The 13277-nt window shown below is 42.4% G+C and overlaps 1 protein-coding gene across 2 annotated transcripts in view; it reads left to right on the forward strand.

The window, feature by feature from the left end:
• The window catches only part of LOC137190936 (raftlin-like), a 105372-nt gene that overhangs the window by 5411 nt on the left and 86684 nt on the right, over window positions 1-13277 (forward strand). For both annotated transcript variants that reach the window (XM_067600677.1, XM_067600676.1), the window contains exon 2: window positions 6828-7011. In XM_067600677.1, the coding sequence (XP_067456778.1) occupies window positions 6864-7011 (148 nt within the window). In that variant the 5' untranslated portion in view covers window positions 6828-6863. The remainder of the gene's footprint in view (window positions 1-6827; window positions 7012-13277) is intronic.

A 13277-nucleotide genomic window follows, 5' to 3' on the forward strand; every position in this document is an offset into this window, starting at 1 on the left:
AGAAAGAGTGAAACTGACAATGAAAGAGAGAGAGGCTGAGAAAGATTGGTACCTATTATTCTTCTGAGAAAGGAATAGGCATAGAGGGGTTGGTTCCCATGGCAATAGCTCCCTCGATGAGTGTGTATGAGTGTCTGTGTGAGTATTTGTGTGTATGTGGACGAACTCTATCCGGGCCTTGAGACTGTACGAAGACGGGGTTGGCCGAGGCCGTAGTGAACTGCAGAGCCACCCAGAGCCTTGAAACAGCAGAGATTCTCAGACATATACTATTGTTTACTTGTCTGTTCTCTCCGCCTCACTCATCACCCCTCATCTTCCATTTTTTTCTCCTGCAGGCTTGCCATTATGTGTCGTCCTTGGGCATTCAAAGCAAATATAACAAATTCAGTGAGTTGAAAAAGCAATTCCACCTTTGGCACCCAGGCCTCCTTGTTGGGAGTGAATAAGGGTTTAGATGTGGAGATGTCTCCAAAAAAACAATTTTAAGCTTTTCTGTACCACCCTCAATGCAGAAATGTTTTGGGGATTAGCTCCCACTGGGGCCACTCATATCACAAAACATGCACTCACAATGTTTAACCTTTTTGTGATGACCTTTTCATTGCAAATTATTGACCTATAATTTTTACCCGTGTGGTAAAAATTCTAATGGATGTAACAAACAAGACAAACACAACAGGTTCTCTGAACTAAAGCCAGAGCCAATTCTGGTTTATGGAATACTGCATAGCATAGTGCTACAAAGAAAGTGATGTATTTTTCACTTTATAATGAACAGAAATTATAAAAAAAACCACTGTAATCTGCAAACTACAGGCTACACACACTTGTTTCTTGCAGTTGTGAATCCTGACCTGTCCAAGTTGTTGCTATTGTTAACATAGTTTAGTCAGCTAGGGTTCAGAACAGTTGCAGTGGACTTGCAACGGTGACCCAGTTTCATGGCGAAAGTAAATATCAAAGTATCAACAGAAACTTTTCTAGCACTCAGGCAGCGTAATTCACTTCTCCTCTGTCCGTATGTACACTCCAAATACTGTACATAGTTTCCATTTGTTGCTAGCCATGATTAGCTAAATACATTTGACACTTGCAACAAACAAAAGCAGATGATGTAGTTGTGAATGACAGACATAAACAGCTAAATTCACTAAACGCTGTATTTAGCTGGATCTTTCAGGCTACAAGCAGAGAGTATCACAGTTTTCAGTGTTTCAGGAGTATTTCTTTATACCCATTTGGATAAAAGGACCCTGTGAATCCTGTATAATCACCAAAGGTTACAGTATTAACATCCTCTCACAGTGTCCATTGTTTTTTTGTTTTTTTTTCCTCATGGCCCATTTTTCCGTCCTCTCTGTCCCACTTAAGCAAGGACTCAAGGTGGTAAGGATGGAAGGAAGGAAGCAAAGAATGGGGGATTTCCAAATGGGGTTTTGTTAACATTTGCAGGCATTTAGCTGACGCTGTCACCCGCAGCAACAAAGAGAGAAGATGAAGCTCAGAAGGTTAGACAAGGACATTTTGACCCAACACAAGGCTATCAAACACATCGGCTGTGTCTTGTGACCTTTCTGCAAAATAGGTTGTTTATAAGTGCCTGTTCAAAAAACAACTCATATCAGCATTTTCTGCTTTGCCACCTCTATAGAGTCTGGTTCAATTTAGGCATCTAATGGGTTTTTTCCATTACTGGGATTTATTGACCCATGACTGAACTTGTAGCTGTTGTCCTGGCTACTTCTGTTTCCAATGTCATCCACCTCCTTTGAGATGAGTTTGTGGAGCTAAATTTCCTTCAGGAGGTGGTACTTTACAAGTTGTAGGTACTTTTTCACATGGCTGTCAACGGTGATTGGTCAAGCAAATGTGACCTCACATCTCAAGTGGTTAAACTTTTAAATCTTTTTATCATGAAGAACAAGGGAGAACAAATTCTGGACGAATGATGATGCAGTGTCGCCTTTTTAATGATGTCAATCCTTCCTGGTTTGTAAAATACGATGGAAAAGCAAGGCAGAGCCAACCACCTTTGCCCAAGGTTCAGGTTATGGGAAGCTTTTTAAGTTCCAGTAATACTAAAACACACTTAAGTTACTTGGTAAAGGTTAGTAAAAGATTGTCTTCATGTTTAAAAGGAACCAACATTAAGTGTTTGTGGGAAATGGGACATGAACCGTATTCTCTTGTACTTATAGGCGTTTCCAAACCTACAGTTGGTTTACTCTTGTCTGAATCAGTGGTAAAGTTGGTAAACTTGTCGCGTTTTACCCTTGGCCAGGTTTCTTTTCACACAGAAAAAAATACAAGCGAACCAAAATGTATCACTAAAAGCCATGTGAGAGTGTTTACCCCGGTCTTGGTCCGCACTCGAGTGCAATCGCACGTGTTCAGATCTGCCCAAACAAATCTTATCGAGGGGGAACACGAACTAGAGTCCAATTCAACTGGACTACACTGCACAGGTTTGAGAATGCCCTAAGTTGCAGACTTTATAGACCCAAAAATCCACCTCAACCGCCTCCCTAAGACCTTTTGCAATGGAATGTCTTCACAGGAGGTTGTTTGTCAGGAAATCGTAAACATGAGTCATTCGAGGCATTTGAACAAACAGCCACTGCTGTTGTGTTTCTGGTGGTCAGTCTCATCCTCTCATTTATGTGATGATCTGTCTAACCACCCTGCTTTGAAGAGCCCTTGACGGTACTCCTCCCAATAAGCTATGGATGATGCTGGACCAGCAGCCCCCCCAACCACCAAACGCAGCCTGGTGCTTCACTTTACTTGTCAGATTAAAAAGATCAAAAGTCAGAGAAAGGCAAAAAAGGCAAAGGAGATAAAGCATGAGAGAGAACTAGAGAGGAGGAGAGTGGGCTTAAAAGGGAGACTACATGGAGAAGAACACAAGAACACAGTGTCCTAATTAATGTATTCCTCCATTAATCCACTCTGAAGATTTCCATGCTGCTGGGTTTGATCTCAGCATCGTTGCTATCAAAGCCTTGTAACACGGTCTTGTAATATGGGGAAGATTTCAGTCAGACAGCATTAAGGAAAATCATTCAGTGCAGTCGCTCCTTGTTGCCGATACTGTGATGTCTGTATGTCCAGGTGGGGTTTTCTATATTCATATTCATCATTGATGTAGCATCTGAGACTGAAAAAGGCATAAGGTTCAAGTCCTCATTAGAACAAGAGAGCAAGTTAAGCTTCACCATATTCTTATATGAAAAGTGGATCAAATGACTACATAATATGACAGCTGTTGCTTATAGATAAACCTTCAAACAGCTTTTAGGCTCTTTTAGCTTAATGTTTTGGTTGTATAGCCTTCAAATTCTGCTCACCCAACAATAACTGATAAACCTACCGTTGCCTGCCGAGCCTGACAGACAAAGTTAGCAACTTTCTCTAGGAGTTAAATGTCCAGATAATTTTCTCAGGAGATGATTGAGACCAAAAAAGACCTAAAAAGAATAATGAATATTGGACTTACGTTTCTCAGGTCAGAAGCACGGCTCTAAATGATTACTAATGTTGCTTCCATGTCCTCTGGATGTATAAATTACTCACTGTTTGCTAACTGCTGATTGCCATAACAACATTATAAGGTGGTAATATGTCAGGGCTTTCTGGTTTCAGCTTGCAGTGGAGCTCTTCTGGTCCAAAGTGGCCAAAAATCAATTATTTCAGCTTTAATAATGTGCCTAATCCCTAGAGGATTAACAGCCAATGACCCCAGTGGTCAATGTAAGCACAGAAAACAAAGCCAACCTTGGACTGACAAACTCTTGTTGATTGACAGAATGAAAACATTGCAGTGAAAGATGAGCACCTCCCTGATGTTACTTTGACACGCAGCACAATACAAAGTGCTGTGGGATGTTGTGGTTGAAAGGGCCAAAGCTAAGTGCACCCCGGCTACAACAAAGCATCTGAACTTCAATCTCGATTTATGAAGAGAGAATCTTATTGAATAAAACCTCTTATCAAATAAAACCTCAAAATGCTATTAGCAAGAGACAAAAGATAGAACAAAATGGCAATAGGATCGTTGCTAATGCAGCATGAGGGAAATCAATGGCACTCTTCCTGTTTTTCCATAGCTACCCAGCTTCTATCTTTCTTGTCAAGCATCCCTAACCCCCTGTCTGTCAATCTCTAAAAAAAAAAATAATCCAAAAAACTGTGTGTAGAGGAGGGCTGAAACTGCCCAGAGCTCCTGCCTCAGAGGAGAGGTTTGAGGCAAGAAACAGTGACTCAAAAAAATCATAAACATCTCACATTTCCTCTGTCAGTTCAGCTCTAAAAATATTCCTGTTTGCCTTCGCCTCACATCGCCTCCTCTCCGGTCTCAAGGAGCTATGCAAATACAAGCCCCACCATTTTTTTTTTCTCATCCACTTTGTTTTCCTTCCACACCCCTCCCACCACCCACCCCCCACCCACCCCCTTCCTATTGTTCTGACTACCTCTTCTCCGTCTCTTGTAGAGTACATGACAGAGCCTCACCTTCCCTCTTGTTGTTCCTACTCTCTCCAGGGTAGGGGGAAAAATGATGAAAAGCTATTTACAAGTAACTGTAGGCAACAGTGGAAACCCAAAAACTCAGAGAAATTCAAGTTGTTTTTTTTTTACCCTGTTTTCTTTGATGGCAGAGCCATTTTTTGATGCAGCGCGGTGAACTGCACCACGGTGCAGCGAAGTCCTGAGTGACAATTTAAGTGGGGACTGAAGTTCTCTTAGAGAGACTTTGACTATGCCAGTTTCTGCAGACTGTGCTTGGCTTTTTCGCTCTTGAAAAAGGAAGCAAGACATCAGTCCTGCTTGGAACACGCAGAGAGGGAAAGGCACAACTCTTCAGTGAATCTCAAACATGTACAAACCATTTAGAAGGACTTTGAAGTTATAAACACTAACCAAGATGCTTGCAAGCATGCGAGACTCAGTGTGTCCTAGTATTAATCACAAGTTCATCAGCCTGTGGTCCATTTCAGGGAGCTGTTATGAGGCTTGTAGAGATATGATTGTGATGTACACTGAGATTCATAAAGCCCAACAAAGGCATTCATGTAAGTGCCACTGGAAACACTGGCTTTCATGACAACCGTAATGAATCTCCTGCTTCATCTCTCACTCTTTCTCTCTCTCTCTCTCTCTGTGCATACTCCCTCGTCGTGTGTTGATCACCCCTTTTCTATTCAACAGACTCTAATTGCATGCTCTTTTTCTCTCCAGACTCTACTTGCCATGCATTACCCGCTGTCCCCCCCCCCCCCCCCTCTCTTTTCTGACGAACAATCTCCAACCCGGCCACCCCCATTTCCTCTTTCTCCCTTGATTGATTCTCACCTTTTCCATTCTTGCCGTTCACCTCATTAACAGAGCCCCCGTCTGCTCATTTCCTATTTTGCCTCCCACCCCTTCCTACATCCCAGCCCCCCCCTCTGTCCCCCCCGTCCCCCCTCACTTCCTGTCCTGTCTTTCTCTGAAGCGACGGCCAGCTCGGATTCGTAGTCTCCGGCCAAGGCCCCGTGACGTTCTGTAATTAGAGGGGAGCATAATAGAGAGGGTTCCTCATCAGCCAAGGTGGAAGGGGAGGGGAAGGCCACAAACCGCCATCTATCCATCCATCCATCCATCCATCCATCCATCCATCCTTGAGTTTAATCAGTGGCACACAATAGGATGTCACCTGCTCCCAGATGCTGCCGCTGGAGAAAGGCAGTGATGCTGTCACAAAGCATTTGGAGTGAGGTGGCATCTATAGCGGCAGCTCTTTAAGGTCCCCCAGTCCGCCACGGTTGTCTGTGTTAATTTGGTCTCCCTGGGAACAAGGGAAAGGGAACCCGTGAAAAATCAAGCTCATTTAGTTGTGCTATTTACTTATTTACAGATGCTTATCCAGCATGTTCTTCTTTATTGGCTTTCCTTCTGAAATCCCTGAGGAATCATGGATATCCGCGTGCGTGAATGTTTGCTTTCAACATGTTCTCACTCCCCCGCATCATTTTTCAATGTGCAGGGCCGTGCATTCACCTTAATATTAACGCCCCCTGCAGCAGTATATGACGCTGTGAGTATCAGTCAGTTGGCAGACCGCATGACCCACTGCCTGGAAATATTTTTCCTCACTATCACCGTGTTAAGCCTTTCTTTTAATGATATCTCCAACATATCTTTCAACATAAAAACATGAACGTGTCCTTGATAACGCAACAATATGATAGGTTCATATTAAGTAAGATTTCTGAATGTGGCAATATCTCTAAAAATAGGGTCACACAATTATAATTGCTTGTAAAAGTCACATTATTGTTGTGAGGTAGGGAGATTTTTGAAATATATATGCTCTTTTATTACCATGCAATGTTAATGTAATGCAGATTTGTTGAAGAATCACACATCTCAAGCAAGGTTCAAGGGTCTGCTAATTGATTTTCATTTCACAAAGACATGTTGGCTGACTGGGATGGTAGAAAAAATACATTCAATTGTGTAACTGTATAAAATGCATTTGAAAATGGTCACACACATGATTTGCAGTCAAAGAGCTAAAACTTGCCAACACACTGTTATGGTTCTTTAAGTATTTTTACATTAACAATGGATAAAACCTTGAGGGAATCAATTTCACATTGTGGTATTGCTACCTTCACTTAAAGGCTCTGAGTACTTCTTTCACCACATGTTACCTCCAAGTTTTAACACCACACGTACACACACTGTGCTCTTAGTCACCCAGTAATTTACTCGCTGGCCACACACAGAGACATACAAGTGACAATGAAACATTGCCTCAGCATGTCTTGTCTGGTTGACAGGGTCTGTGCACAGAGTGACTCACAAACTGTGGAGCCATGGGCTGCGGGCTGCGTAAGATGAAGCCGATGTCGGAGGAGAACAGTCCAGGGAAGATTTACTCCACCCTGAAGAGACCGCAGGTGGAGACCAAGGTGGGCGTGGCCTACACCTACCGCTACCTGGACTTCCTGATCGGCAAAGATGGTAAGATTTATCAATCTGCTTAAAGCGGCGTTAAATTATCTGTGACCTTTTTTTCTTTGTGCGAAAGCCTGCAGGAAATGCAAAGACAGAACTTACAAGAACTCATTCTGTAAATTATTGACACAACCCACAATCCTTTGAATTTTAGTGGGAGCTTTTATTTTGAAATAGAGGACAGTCCACAAAGCTGACCAGTGAGAGCCAGAAACCTTAGTAGAGAGAGAGCTGCTATTGATCATTTAGCATGGTCATTTTGTGCAGCGGGGGAGTAAAAACCTAAATTATTTCCTCTTCCACATGCAAAAATGAAATTATGTGAATTGCTCAAGGCCTTTGGCATTTTGCTGCATCATACCTCTGCATGATAAGGCGGCAGTGTGCCTCACAAGTTTTGCAAGGAGCGGATCTGCGCTGCACTCTACGATTCTGTGCTGTGTGTAGTATTTTACTGATTAATGCTACCTCCAGTGTGATGAATCTGTCCACTCCCCCTCTGAAAATGTCATTATACCTAATACCCCCGTAGAAAAACATTAAGGATTAAAATGCAGAAGAAATCTGTCACTCATGTACATGGAATAAGAGCACACTAGTTGTAATTTTCATCAGCATTTTCTTGTAATGATGGAGTGTTAATTAGCACTTAGCAGCCGCCATTGTAATTTCTTTTCTGACAATTAGTCAGTCATGCTTTCACGTTGTGCTAATGATATAGAATTTTCCAGCCCAATCCATGCCAAACATCCTGCTGGCGTCCATCAATTATGTATGGCACCGAGTCCAACCCGCTAGCAAGGGATGCAAACACAGTAAACGGTGGCCCGCTGGGTAGAGCGACTGTTTTGTTAGCTTTCAAGGTCACATATTTGATCCTCAGAAAAACTATTTTGAAGCTACTTTCAGTCTTTTAGTGTATTTCAGTTGGTGAGGTAATGGCCTGGCTGGCTCTGTGCTCTGAACCAGCCTGGTGAACGGTAAACATATTAACAAGTTGACTACGAAAATGTTGCTGACAGTCCAACAGAATCTGATATCTTCCTGTGCTGTGCATGAAAATATGGAAATGAATCAGTTCCCTTTGCAAAGATAGCATCCCTTCGCTGATGCACACACGCACACACACACACAGAGAGACACAGAGAGAGAGAGAGAAGGCCGGCAGAGCCCCTTCCACTCCTTCCTCTCCTCAGTCTGAGGTGTTTATGAGATGGGAGGTGGGTGTTGCTTCCTGAGATGCCGAGACCTAAACTAATAGCTCGGGGGGCTTTTGTGTTCATGTGTGTTCCTGTGTATGTAGGAGTATGCATATGTATTTGTGTTGGTGTATTCTAAACTGAAAAGGAACAATTTTCCAACAGAGGCAGATAGCTTGCCAAAAGAGGTTTAGATTTGAGGTCAACCTTAGGATTTGGGTCAGGTTTAGGGTAGGTAAAGTGTCATTAGATTAGATCAGGTTATATTTGGTTACATTAGGGTTATGGTAGGTCAAGGTAAACCTGCAGTGCAGAATTTTTCATACAAATGAATGTCTGTTACATTCAAGCCCTTGCCAAACAAGTTCACACAATGCTGATTAAGCCTATCAACACCAGATAAATCCAAGTATTTTACAGTACACCAGAGTTTTTAATCTGGTATCGGGTTTGACATTCCTGTGCTGGCCAGGGGAATGCATACTGCACATGCTCCATGGGCAGAGCATGTGCACCAGAGACTTCCAATTAGCTCTCTGCTAACTTGAATGTGGATAAAATAATTTAATCGTGTGGCTCTTCTAGACTTTCAAAACATTATCGGACCAAATGGTTCAAATTCCGTTAGCGAAACGAACCATTTCGCGGGGGTTGTGTGACGCTCAAGACGATATCCGCTGTTTTACAGCCGCAACTGTAGCAATGGAGTAGATTACAGCGGAGCCTATGACATAAGCCGTGTTGACAGTGTTTTTGTAATCACTCTCACTGCCAGAATGGGGTGGGGGGGTGGAGCAAAAGTACTGCATTCCAGCTTTAAATTAAGATAGGAGATAGTTATGGTTTGATAAACACTGATACAAACTGATTTTTGGCAACTTTTTAGATCTAACTCTAGTGATGTTGGCACTTCAGGACTGTCAGAAACAGTGCATGGCATGGCTGCATGCTGTCACTACAACACATATATAACATTTTCTGCTTGTCTGATGATACACAATATATTTACATGCACACAAGTAGTGTTTTTATCTTGAATATCCAAGTTTTTTTTTTCATTAACCAATGCACAGAGCACCATTCCTTTCAATGTGAGTCGTAACATGAAAAGTTGTTTTTCGTTAATGCCCCCGAAAAGTTTTATTTTCTCAGCACTGATACGCATACCACTCATTTGTCATACATACTTGCACTCTGCTTTGCTTCTCATTCACTCCCATGATATGTGCAGCTTGCACACAGAGTCAAAACAAAGAAAGAATCCAGACTAAAGCATGCAGACACCCATGGGTTATTTTAGAAAACTTTTAATAAGATAACATGGTTAAGATGTTTATATGACAGTATTGTTCATACACGGTTTATAACCAAATTGTCAAACTGCCTGTAAACACACTGAGCTCTCTCCCTCTGCCAGGAGCAGGAAGCTGTCAAATATATTGATTTACAAATCAGAGTGTAACATCATCTGCCAACTCCTAGAGACTTTTTGAGTAGCCAATAGCTGCGTAGAAGACAGACATCAACACTGGGGTTCAGGTCATAGGTTTAAGATTAGATTCAGAATTAAGATCAGATTAAGGTTAAATATATAATGGAGGTCTTTAAGGTTAAGGTGAGCAAATGTGAAATTAATGTGCGCAGGGAAAGGTTCTTCCAAAACAGGTATGCGTGTGTGTGTGTGTGTGTGTACAATATACCAAGGAGGAGCCACAGTGCTATATATAGCTATCGCTCTGTTATTTCTGCTCATGACAGTTATAGCTGAAATGATGGTGGGAGGGGAGTTTGGCGGCGGAGGATAGAGGTTGGGGTGGAGGAGGGGGGATGGTATGGGAAGCCGGGAGATGTAGTGCGCGGCGTGTTCACCCTGACAGTTGATTAGTCTCCATTAGTTTGTCAGGCTGACAGGACTGGATGGATGAAGGAGCTGGGGAACGTGTGCATCTGGGGGCCAGGCGGGCTTTTCCATCCTCCCTCGTATGGGACCTGACATAAGGGCGGGGCTGGAAGGAGAGGTGGGAGGTGGACGGGCGCCTCCCTTTTGTCGAACAGTGTGTGTGTGTGTGTGTCTTTGGCTCGTAGCCACATTATTATCTTCAAGTATTCTTTGTAATGGTGGGGGATGGTACTTAACTGTAATCAGCTTCCTCTAACTCCGTCTCTCTGTCACTGTCAGTACGCCTCTGTCTATTTTTTTCTCTGTTGTTCATCTCTTAAAATGTGTGTGAGTGAGAGAGAGAGAGGAAGATAGTCTGCCTGCTTCCCATAGGAGCACATTAAGTTTGAGAAATCAGTCTGTAAGTGTTGCCTCAGTGGCTGAATCATTTCACTGCATCAGCAGATTTTTGGGTTGAAGGGTTTGCGTGTTACTCATGGCTGCATTTACTTTGTGCCAGGTATGTAAGTGTAGTGTAATGCTTCATGTGTCTTGCCTTTTTCTACAGAAAGCCTGTAAAATATTTAAGACAGAGTCAAAGATTATGAAACTGAAGGCAGTCTCTAGCAGAGCTGTAGGAAGGGCAGATAAATACAGATACTTAAAGTTTGAGTTGTGATAAAAATCAGTCATTTTTTGATGCTTGATAATTTGCTCACAGCTGAAATCAGTATAATACAGGTACTTAGTGACAGTATTTGGGTCTTCACAGATATGTTTTATGATTTCGCATTGCACCGTATAGGGAACTTGATACAAAGTGAACAAACTTGCACTGTAGTTGCACGACATGGGCAGACAGTGTGTTGCTGGATAGGCAGGTATGTTTACATGCTGTTTAATGTGCTGCAGTTGAGCAGCCAAGCTGCAGGTTTTCCCCTGGTGTTTCAACAGTGAATGTTTATTTTGTGGCTCATTCAGCAAGCTATGGTGCAGGACAGACATGTGTTCATGTTTGTAAGTTAGATAAGAAGGAGACTTTAGCAGGAAAGCTACTGTGGGTTGTTGTTCAGACTTTGTGGCTCTTGTGTTGAGTAGCAGGATGCTATCAGGCTCAGTGTGACCGCCTGCTCTGCTTATGATAGGACGGAGCATTATCGCTTTATGCAAAGATTTGATTGGCTGCACTGAAATAGGGTCTCTATCTACATAGACGGGTTTTGGTATTTCTTCAACTTAATAAAAAACTAGGAGGTGCCATCATAAAACCAAAAAAAATATAAAATATACATCTCTCCTGAATTACAGAGCAGATATGTATGCTGCAGCACACTTTAGACTTTCAAACACATTTTAAACTCAGATGTGAATGGAGACATTGTTGATGGGTTATTCTTGTCTACTTTACATCCTATATTTCTGTTCTGTCTTGAGGACCAGATAAGGCCAGATGAATATTTTCATATCAAAATTTACCCTGTAAAAGTGAAACAGTAATGGTTTATGTTATTATGTTATAAGAACAAGTAACATGATTACATTGCTGAATTACTCTCTTGAGCTGCAGCAACACAACATATGCCAAAAAACTGATCCATGTTTGTTCAATCCTGTAAGCCTGTAAGCAGCATCAGAAACAATTATACTGTCATATGCAAAAAAGGACAAATTGTGAAATGAAATAGATGTCTGCTAACGTGTAATTCAGGAACCATTATCACTGTATTCTATAACCACATTATGCATAATGAGAGAACAAGCAAAACAAGCCTTTCTTTAAAAAAACATCATGTACCATAAACAGCAGAAACATGTTCTGCATCAGCATATTTTACTGGTGACAAAATTAAGGCTGACTTTTTATTTTTTGCTTCTCCTTCACCTCCTCTCTTCTTGGGAAATATGCCCTCATGTTGAGTTCACTTCACTATGACTACAGCACTGTGAATAATGTTTGTGATCATTTCTTGCCACAGTGTTAGATCATAGCTCCCTGCAACTGCCGCCACAATGGCCCCACAGGCTACCAACCAGCCACCAAATGTGCAAAAATAACACCTTTCACTGCAGAAACAGTGATGAAAGGAAGAGTAAAATTGAGGAAGATGTCTGTAATAAACTTCCTCTGCACTAAATATCATCGTCAGCCCAGTGATGAGTTATTGCCTCATCATGTTGCTGTTTTTTTTTTTTTCTTCTTCTTTGAGCATGCATTTACCTTCATGGTCACTCTGCTACCATTCATTCACCTCCGAAAGAGCCTCAGAAAAACAAAAAACGGAGAGTCTGTTTGATATTGAGATCATGACCCCACAGGGAGCTGAGAGAGCGCCTCGCTGTTGCTGTGTTAGATGGTGTGGAAAGAAGCCATTTCATTGTAAACACAAGCACAACAGTCTCAGGGACGTGTGGCACGAATCTTATTTCCCCAAAATGTGATTTTGAAATGTTAAAAATGTCAGGAGGAATGAAAAATTGAAAACGTGCTCAATACGTTGTGTCTTCTCGGCAGGCAGGCTGGGAATACTGGAAATATAAAGACGTCGTCCTTGACATCAAAGCCGGTTAGCACACATCTGAGGCCTGCACACACACACACACACACACACACACACAGACCCAGACACACACCGTTTGATATCATCTTGGGAACTAGACCCATCATTTATATGCAAAACCCCCAGAGCCCCAAGTCCCCTTGTTAATATGAGCTGTAGCAGTGGCGGCAGGTGAGTGACACGCAGGAGCAGCCTTCCCCCCGTCACTCCACTCAGCGCTGCTCAGATATAAGACCGAACTGCAGGAGAGGTCAGCAAGAACGCCGTGCGCCGGAGTGGCTTTCCGAGGGGAGATTAGTCCTTGGATGGCGGGGGAGCCGGGATTTATCCCCTGGCTTCTCAGCTTGAGAGGTGGAATTGAATCGCAGTTATTGAAGGGGAGAATGACATTGAGGACTGAATTCACGGTCATCTGGTTTTTCCATTATATTTCCATTATATTCCCGCTGCCCAGGGCGTGGCTGTGCAGCTCAAATCAAAACCGATTTTTAAAACACGATTGTAAATTAGATGCAGGCCAAGCGAGTTGAATGGGAAATGTGTTTCTGATGGTTTGAGAAATCAAAATGGGCAAGCAGTGATTACATATTGGAAATTACTGAATTAATAATCCAGACCTCCTTTGGAACAGGCCTG

Source organism: Thunnus thynnus, chromosome 10 (genome assembly GCF_963924715.1).
Source record: "Thunnus thynnus chromosome 10, fThuThy2.1, whole genome shotgun sequence".
NCBI lineage: Eukaryota > Metazoa > Chordata > Actinopteri > Scombriformes > Scombridae > Thunnus > Thunnus thynnus.